This window comes from Triticum dicoccoides, chromosome 1B (assembly GCF_002162155.2).
Source record: "Triticum dicoccoides isolate Atlit2015 ecotype Zavitan chromosome 1B, WEW_v2.0, whole genome shotgun sequence".
Classification (NCBI taxonomy): domain Eukaryota; kingdom Viridiplantae; phylum Streptophyta; class Magnoliopsida; order Poales; family Poaceae; genus Triticum; species Triticum dicoccoides.
The window spans coordinates 458,474,524-458,484,039 of NC_041381.1; the positions used below are offsets into that span (position 1 = coordinate 458,474,524).

The following is a 9,516-nucleotide window of genomic DNA, read 5'->3' on the forward strand; positions in this document are numbered from 1 at the left end:
GCATATCTTTGATCCTATTACTTGCCACAAGGACGGAGCTAACTAGAAAAAAAAAATCATGTTTGCTTCTTAGAGGACACCTTGCCTGTCTACATTATAGGGTGCGCGTGAATTAGCCTACACGTGCCCAACTACCAAACCAACCAAGCCCACTACTGAGCTATAAGCTGCAACCACTAGATCGTTCACCAAATAGGGTTTGCGTAGGACTAGGCTCGTGCCTAGCTAAGCAAACTTTGTGCGCGTAAGACTAGCCACAATGGGAGTAAATTCAGCAGTAAGATCGAGTCCAACTCAGCAAATTTGCTTATGTTGTAATGACTTAATGAGAAGAGAGGTAGTTTGAGTAACTTAGTTAGTTACTGTAACATCACATGTCCCAATGCAATATAAGTCTATAACCTAATAAATGAAGTTTTGCATGACACCACATTTATGTTATTACCCATTATGAAAGTAGTAACATAGTCTAAGATATGTGTATGTTACTAGTAGTGTATATTACTTTCCATTGTGGCTAGTCTAAGCCATCTCAAGCTCAAGCATATTTTGGTACATGTCCTAGCCAACCCAATTATCAGCCAACAGCCCAACAGTCATCACTCCATTGGTTTCTGCCACCTAGATGCCCACTGCCAACCTGCCGTCCCCAGATCCATTTAACGCTGTCGGAATGTTAACATATGAGGCCACACTAGGACTCAATTTGAATCAAGCGGAAGCTAGGTAAATAAATTCAAAAAGGCTAAGCATGATGCGAGGAACGAGAACTTTCTTGCCTGGAGCACCGCTGGAGCGACCACGATGGCCCAGAACGGCCTCTTCTTCTTTCTAGCAACGCTCGGTCTTTTTGTAGGAAATGAAAAGGTGGTTTGCTGGTGACTTTTGTTGATTTAGATCATTTATTAATCCACGAAAGATGGCACACCCATACACCCAGGATAGCACATGATATCACGAACACACATCATTACATAATATACATATATAGTCAACAGATGTTAAGTTATTTCCGGTGAAACCAACTCAACAGGTTTCAAGTTAGACTTTGCATTTGTGCTCACATTTTTCTGGATTCATTTCAGTCATTTCAGTGATGTGCATTCAGTTGCTAGAAAGAAGAAGAGGCCGTCCTAGGTCGTCGTAGTCGACAGGAATGTCCTAGACCACAAAGGCGCTTGCGACGACTTCTCAATTTCAAGATGATGTGCCGGCTCAACCTCTCGAAGGTGCTTATAGAGATAGAGTGTGTGTGCGCGCGCGCTCATAGAGGTGAGTGTATGTGCGTATGTATGAGCATCTGGTTTTTTACCATGTTAAAAAAAATCAACGGGAGGGAGGGCGAAGGCGGCGGACCTTCGGCTCGCTCCAGTGCTTGTAATCGTTGCTAGATGGTCTACAGGCCTAGATGTATTTTTTTTACTTCTGATGTGCTCTGTACTACCTTGATAGTTGATAAATAGATCAAAAGTTTTCCTCGCAAAAAATAAAATAAAAAAAAATCAACGGGCGCAGCCAAAGGACACATTTTCTAACTTAAAAATAATGTCAAAAACTATGATCACAGTTTAGATAAAAAAAACGTAAGGGGCACTTGAAAGCATTAACCTAAAAAGTTGAAAATAACAAAGAAAAATGCTACAGGACTGGATTGTCATGTCTTGTAAATCCGCCGCAAACATAATCTACATGAATTGTCCTATAATGTTGCCCTGAAATATGTTCCCAATTATATATGTTACGTCTTTCTTCAAAACCATGTTGGATTTCTACGTTGCAAAGCAGTAGATACAGCTAACTTTTTAATTTGCTTATTACGTACATAGTACTACTGATGACTGCTGCGGTAAAGTTCGGCAAAAGTGTTCTTTTTTTTTAGAAAGTGGTTTGATTGTACGTAGTCGTTCTAAAAGTATCTATCAAATGGGCCCTTACAGTTATGGGTTATGCCCGGCAGTCGACACGCCAGCACCGAAACGTGCCAAAGTCAGAATTTGTTTCAAACCCTGCACGTGAACCGTGGGCCCATCGGAGTCCACTTACCTGCAATTCTAAGGCCGGGCCGGGCGACAAATCACTCCCAGGCCTCCATCTTGCTCGCCTTTTCGCCATCTCTCGCTTTCTGCCATGTTGGAACCAAAATGTCCCGACACGAACAGTATTTCTTTACAAACTACGTACAGGTTTTTTCATATGTTGGAACCAAAATGTCCCCTTCACGAGTAATAATTTATTACCAACTATACATACAGTTTGGACGGGCAGAAATAACTTTTTTTGCGGGGGCAAAAATAGCATTTTTACTGGGATCTTGGATGATTTTCTGGCTCCAGCTTTCAAAGGGAGGGCACTCCGCCACTCCAGAGCACGCCTAGTTTTGAAGCCAGAAATGGAGAAGCTCGATACTCCTCCGTCCAGAACATAAGGTGTGTCGATTTTCATGGAAATTAAACTTGCTTATGTTTGACCAAGATTATGGAATAAAATATCGACATCTATAATACAAAATAAATGAAACATGAAAACACTTTTCGTGATGGATCTAATGATGCCAATTTTGTACTGTAGATATTGATATATTTTTTCTAAAAACATGGTCAAACATGCACATGTTTAAATTTTGAAAAAATAAATACACCATATATTTTAGAACAGAGGGAGTAGCATCTAGTTCCAACTTTTTTTCTTAATTTTTATACTAGCATAAGTTTTATTTCCAAAAAGCATTATTAGCATAGAATTTGGATAACAAAACCTTTTCTAAAACTAAAAATATGATCATATGAAATATCAGCTCATTGTTTTTTCAGAAAATTCAAGAGTAGAAATAGGAAAATAACTCAGACCAGCTTTTGGCTAAACTTAATTCTTTTTACTAAATAATGTTGAAACAGAACAGTTCACATCCCATATCACGAGAACCTGAGAACTCTCCTGGAGTTGAACTAGCTAGGGAAGCGAGGTTGCACATAGCCAGGTTCAGTCCTCACCCACTTTCAAGTAAAAGGTGGGTGGTTTCTCCCCTTTTCTTATATTTGAGAATTTACCTTTTTCATGGCAAACAGTTACCTAAGAACGCATTCAGGTAAAATTAGCTACCTGAAGTCATGACTCAAACGAGCAGCAAGAGTTCAGAAACAACAGATGATATAATCAATTATAAATCTTCGCTCTTGTTTCTACCACAGCCCTGCAGCCGATCGGTAGAAGTTGGAACAAGGGCCCTGTTTGGCTAGGCTCCGGATCCACCTTTTGTGCTATAGATATGTTGGTTCTGCACAAGAAGCTTTGCTTCACGAGTGTTTTCCGATTCAGGGCTCCTGAAAGTGGTGAAATTGTCCCTGTCCGACTCCTGTTTTCCTTGTGAGTTCTTGGAGCTGTAGGAGTTTGGCCAGTTCGCACTATCACCGTTCAGCAGCCTACCTTACCTTACACACTATTCCATCTTTAAAATGATCCCAAGTAAAAGGAAGCTGCGTAGATGTTTCTGGTGACAGCAGCATGAACGGCTGACAGAGAACTGGGTCAGGGAGATCCAAGGTTGCATTCCATACCAAAAGCAGAGCCAACAACCTGCCCAATTACCATCCACCGATTTCGGCAGTGGGTGGCCCCCATCCACTGATCTGGCGATGTGTGGGGGACTCCTACTGTGATCAGGCGCCGAGCCTACTGGTAATCGACAGCGTGGATGGAAACAGCAAAGGAACAACTGAAAGCATTCTGTCACAAAAGAGGCATGCAGATGCAGATCAATGTCACCTTTCTGAATTGCATGTCATGGATCAGGGAATCTAATCTCCATTCTGGACTCAGCCTACCATGTGGGGGTAGTGGTAGCTTTCTAATGGAGATGGGCACGTTTCTATTCAGCATCTATATTAGTTCAAACAAAAGAAGAAATCTCTCTACAAAGCTTAGGAGAAACAAATTGTTTGGGAAAATGCAAATGGTTTCTGTGTGACCTATGACTAATAGGCTAAGGGTTGTGAGGTGTTTCTTGGGTTAGTACATACAAATTCGGCTACTCTTACAGGCATCTAGTTGACACCTCAAGACCCTATATATTGTAAAGCAACTCTAATACTTCTTTGCAGATGTACATAGAGCTCCGGTGTTGATATATTTACTAAAAGAAACCATTTAGAAGGACATTTTCGATATTCGTCTACCATTAGAATTTTACCTTCCGCTTTCTTGGAAAAGATGCACACTCCCTGGAGGCATCTAGTTGACACCTCAAGACCCCATATATCGTAGCAAACTCTAATACTTCTTTTCAGATGAACAGGGCTCAGGTGTTGATAAGTCATTCTTGGATAGTGATATTAGGTATTATCAATGGTGGCACCAGCCACATCCCTGCAGCCAAAGATAAGATTAGGATACCACTTCTGCCACGAATTATGTAGAGTATATATTCAGAAAGAATATATAGCGTTGTCCCTAGTACCTACCACGTGACAATTGACTATTGTTCTTTCAGCTTATTGCATAACTCCAGATTTCAATACCATGATCCCCCAAATCTCGAGTGGTAAGAATTTTTTTCACATTCCAAAATTTTAGACCACGCAATGAGTGACAGTGAAAGTGGAATCTGGCTGGTTGAATAGGTCGAGTATATGATTGGTACGGCTTTCAGAATTCAACACCATAGTCTATTGGATTGGATGTAACCTTCCATATATGTATTGATATACCAATAATACACTGATGGTACCACGATAAAAAATACACATGGACACATAGAAAAAAAAAGTATTGCTTCTGGTATTCAAGGAGACCTTACTGGACCCGGCTCTCCTTATACTGCCATATGTTTCCTCAGGGAAGAAGGCTTAGTACCATAATACGTTGCTTGGTGACTACCTTTTCTCTGTATTGAAGAAAGAGCTACCTTTTTTCTTTTCTTTTGAGAAACACCGAACAATGTAGACGCACACACTCACACCATAGAACATAGAACACCTACTGAAGACCGGGTAGATATGTTAATATAAATGATATATTTATGGTTGGTTCTATTTGAAGGTATGTTAATATGAATGATAGATCTATGGTTCGGTCTATTTAGATTCTCTAATCACTGTTGATGTCTTCTACTCCCTCCGTTCCTAAATATAAGTCTTTTTAGACATTTCAAATGGAACAACATACAGATGTATGTAGTCACTTGGTGGAATCACTAGAAAGACTTATATTTGGGAACGGAGGGAGTAGAACATATGATCAGTGAGACGTGAATCAAATCATCCAGCTGACAATATCTTTTGTGTCCAGTAAAAGTAAATGCTTATTTGCCCGGTCCCCTCACCTCCACTTTGATTTACAAGGTGTAGGTAGTTATTGATTCCCCTTTTCATGGAGTTCCCGGTTATCCACAGGATTGTCGCGTATGATACAAAAGATGTTCTCTAATCACCATACATGTAAAGTACAGAAAAGACAGAACATTCAGTTTGTTACATACATTATTTCACATTGCCTTCAGACAGATATCATAATATACGGGAAACAACAAGGGCCTGAGTAATTCTGACATTTTAGAGAAGCTACCATAAGAACAGAGATTTTTATTCTGAAAAACCTTCAGATAATCCGATGGGAAACATGCAAGACTATTGCGTCACTAGCTCAGGTGGCGAGCAATGCCATGTGGGCAAAGGGATTCTACAATATCAAGCTAAAGCTCCTGACCACTAAAAAAAGGAAAAATGCCTAGGTGATCCATGTCCATAAGATTTTGCAACCACAAAATATCAAATTCTAGAACTCAAAATGCTGAAAAGGATATTTCTATCAGCATGTCTATAAATGGCCAGACAGAAGGATTCTTACCGATATACATGTCTGCGAAAATAGATTTGCATGAAGTCAGAAAACAGTCCCACCAGCATCTGAAAAAACATCTGGGAATAAGCCTTATCAGATATGCTCAACAAGATGCTTGTCACTCACAAATCCAAAAGCACAGAGATAACATCTTGGCTTGTCCTGCCGAACATCAATTGAATTTGAGGGATCAAGTGGGCCTGCTCGATAGCAATCAGGTTTGCCACTTGAATCAATTTGTTAGTACCATCTGATGACTTGATCAGAAGTTCAATCCTGCTGAGATACACATGTACACAAGTTAAATATCTGTGTCTGTTAACTGCTTCTGTTTCATCTGTGCCATGTCCTTGTTTTCTTTCTCCCTGGCAAGGTGCAGTCAGTGATATGTTTAGTGATAGACAGAGCATACTGAGTGAATGCATCATTTTGCCCTTCCTCCATACACTTCCTGACAGTTGTCGCAGGATGCTTAAAACATAAGCCAGAAAGAGCGAATACCAGACTCTAGAATGGAACCATTCCACCACTGCAACATAATCTTTGATCCAAATTGTCCTAGCAGCCTGTCCTCACACAGTCACACAGGTTCTAGTACCAAACAGTGCCCTGGACTTGTTTGACCACACCACTACCTGCACCAGCCCACATACGTACCCTTCAAGTTCTCCTTTAAATCCCCTGCCCTCCCTCCATCTCCACTCCCATCCCTCTGCTCTTGCAGTGAACCACTACCCTGCTACACATCTTTCATCTTTCTCCTGAAAACATCACCACTGAACTTGTTTATTCTTGACCTACAGAAGAGCCATGAAGCAATTAGTCCTGCAGTACCTGAAGCTGTTCCTGTTGCTAGGGCTTAGCGGAGTCACAACCGAGCACGTGCCTAGATATGATGTGCTTGCATCCCTGGGGACGCTCCCCCTTGACGGCCATTTCAGTTTCCACGACTTGCCTGCAGCTGCAAGGGACTTCGGCAACCTCTCCAGTTTCCCGCCAGTCGCTGTGCTTCACCCAGGTTCAGTGGCTGACATTGCCAGAACCGTGAGGCATGTGTTCTTGATGGGTGAGCACTCCACGCTCACAGTGGCAGCTCGTGGACATGGGCACTCGCTATATGGGCAGTCCCAGGCTGCTGGAGGGATTGTCATCAGAATGGAATCTCTTCAGAGTGTCAAAATGCAGGTGCATCCTGGTGCATCACCGTATGTGGATGCCTCAGGTGGAGAACTCTGGATAAATGTCTTGAAAAAGACGTTGAAGTATGGTTTGGCGCCGAAGTCATGGACAGACTACCTCCACCTTACGGTCGGGGGCACGTTGTCAAATGCGGGTGTCAGCGGGCAGACATTCCGGCATGGTCCACAGATCAGCAATGTGAACGAACTGGAGATTGTAACTGGTATGAACTGACCTATATATTAGGTTGATTTGAACAACTAGGAGAGTAAATAATGTGGCTAACTTTCTACCATGATTTCCAAATGCAGGAAGAGGTGATATTATCACTTGCTCACCAGAACAGAACTCTGATCTCTTCCATGCTGCTCTTGGTGGTCTAGGTCAATTTGGCATCATTACTCGGGCCAGGATCGCTCTTGAGCCTGCTCCACAAATGGTAAATCGAAAGAACACATTTGTTACAACTCCATGCTAGTACATTTTAGTAAGCATATGCTCATGAGTTCATTGGATGTACAACAGGTAAGGTGGATAAGAGTTCTCTACTTAGATTTCGTGAGCTTCACCGAGGATCAGGAGATGCTTATTTCAGCAGAGAAGACCTTCGACTACATTGAAGGTTTCGTAAGCATAAACAGAACAGGCATCCTAAACAACTGGAGGTCATCATTCAATCCACAGGACCCAGAACGGGCTAGCCAGTTTGAAACAGACAGAAAAGTGCTCTTCTGCCTTGAGATGACAAAGAACTTCAACCCTGAAGAAGCTGACATCATGGAACAGGTGAGCCAATGATTTGTCCTTGTGTTACTAAAGATGTTTGTGTATAAAGTGTTATCAGGTGGCCTGAGTGGTTGAATCCATATGTATATGTGTTTACAGGAGGTCCATGCACTACTATCTCAACTCAGATACACACCACCGTCCTTATTCCACACGGACGTCACTTACATGGAGTTCTTGGATAGGGTGCACTCCTCTGAGATAAAGCTGAGAGCTAAGGGCTTGTGGGAAGTCCCACACCCATGGCTTAATCTCATCATCCCAAGAAGCACTGTCCATACATTTGCAAAGCAGGTCTTTGGGAAAATCCTCGAAGATAACAACAATGGTCCCATATTGCTCTACCCAGTGAACAAGTCCAGGTAAATTGCTTTATGTACCGAAATCAAAAACCCCATTCAGAAACTCTTATACATCATGTCATAGTATTTTCATCTTGTTTCATGCAGATGGGACAACCGAACATCAGTGGTCATACCAGATGAGGAAGTTTTCTACCTGGTGGGATTCCTACCCTCGGCGATAGGCCCCCACAGCATCAAGCGTACACTGAACCTGAACAACCAGATAATAGAGTTCTCTAACAAAGCAAGTATTGGGGTGAAGCAATATCTTCCAAACTACGCCACAGAACCCGAGTGGAAAGCCCACTATGGGGCTAGGTGGGACGCATTTCAACAGAGGAAAAACACCTATGACCCCCTGGCAATCCTAGCTCCAGGACAGAGAATATTTCAAAAGACACCAGCGTCACTACCCTTGTCCTCATGAGAGTTTCTACTGTAAAAAATGTGTAGCAATATGTCTATTTTTTTTCGGAATAGTTTGAATTGCTTACCACATATGTCACGTGGTTAGCAATATGTCTGTTAGTATGGAACTATAGTCACTTTGCAAAAGATAGCGAACTGTAGCGTGAAAAACACAGTGTACAGAGTGGTGACTATTAAGTAGTGGTGATGCTCAAAATACTTTTAGCAGTGAGATCAATGAAGATCAGCAATGACATACCTTTGAGTTGTGTCTGATCCTCTTTTGAAGCAATCATTTGAGGATTATATCGGTCCATGAAACAGCTGTTGTTACAGCACAAAGATAAAGCCATGCAATGATGAACTGAATCACTAACCAGTGGAACTCATGCTGAATACTGTGTTAATTGATGACGGGTAGAAAAGGCTGGTCTCAGGTAAACCGGTGATTAACAAATAAAGGTGTCTGACAGACTGACATGTGAAAGAGACCTGTATAGATGCAGAAAATGAACTGAGTTCCACCCAGGAAAAAATATTATGTATTGGTGCAGGAAGCCGGATGGATGAAGCGGCGCCAAGCTTCTGGCATTCTCTGTGACAAGAGAGTGCCACAAAAGCTAAAAGGCAAGTTCTACAGGACGGCGGTTCGACCCGCAATGTTGTATGGCGCTGAGTGTTGGCCGACTAAAAGGCGACATGTTCAACAGTTAGGTGTGGCGGAGATGCGTATGTTGAGATGGATGTGTGGCCACACGAGGAAGGATCGAGTCCGGAATGATGATATACGAGATAGAGTTGGGGTAGCACCAATTGAAGAGAAGCTTGTCCAACATCGTCTGAGATGGTTTGGGCATATCCAGCGCAGGCCTCCAGAAGCTCCAGTGCATAGCGGATGGCTAAAGCGTGCGGAGAATGTCAAGAGAGGGCAGGGTAGACCGAATTTGACATGGGAGGAGTCCGT

The 9,516-nt window shown here is 42.3% G+C and overlaps 1 protein-coding gene across 1 annotated transcript; it reads left to right on the top strand.

Annotated features, from left to right (window-relative positions):
- Positions 1 to 5,901: 5,901 nt before the first annotated feature.
- LOC119341166 (cytokinin dehydrogenase 9) lies at positions 5,902 to 8,805 on the top strand. The gene is made up of 6 exons (XM_037613042.1): positions 5,902 to 6,053; positions 6,639 to 7,237; positions 7,326 to 7,453; positions 7,540 to 7,800; positions 7,900 to 8,162; positions 8,250 to 8,805. Exons 2-6 carry the CDS (start codon positions 6,646 to 6,648, stop codon positions 8,569 to 8,571), a joined length of 1,566 nt encoding a protein of 521 aa, XP_037468939.1. The 5' UTR covers positions 5,902 to 6,053; positions 6,639 to 6,645; the 3' UTR covers positions 8,572 to 8,805.
- The last annotated feature ends 711 nt before the right edge of the window (positions 8,806 to 9,516 follow it).

Bases quoted from the DNA above. Each gene is read 5' to 3' on its own strand.
- LOC119341166 (XM_037613042.1), top strand. From the start codon at position 6,646: ATGAAGCAATTAGTCCTGCAGTACCTGAAGCTGTTCCTGTTGCTAGGG. The intron at 7,238-7,325 runs GTATGAACTGAC...TTCCAAATGCAG, and splicing joins CGAACTGGAGATTGTAACTG to GAAGAGGTGATATTATCACT. The intron at 7,801-7,899 runs GTGAGCCAATGA...ATGTGTTTACAG, and splicing joins AAGCTGACATCATGGAACAG to GAGGTCCATGCACTACTATC.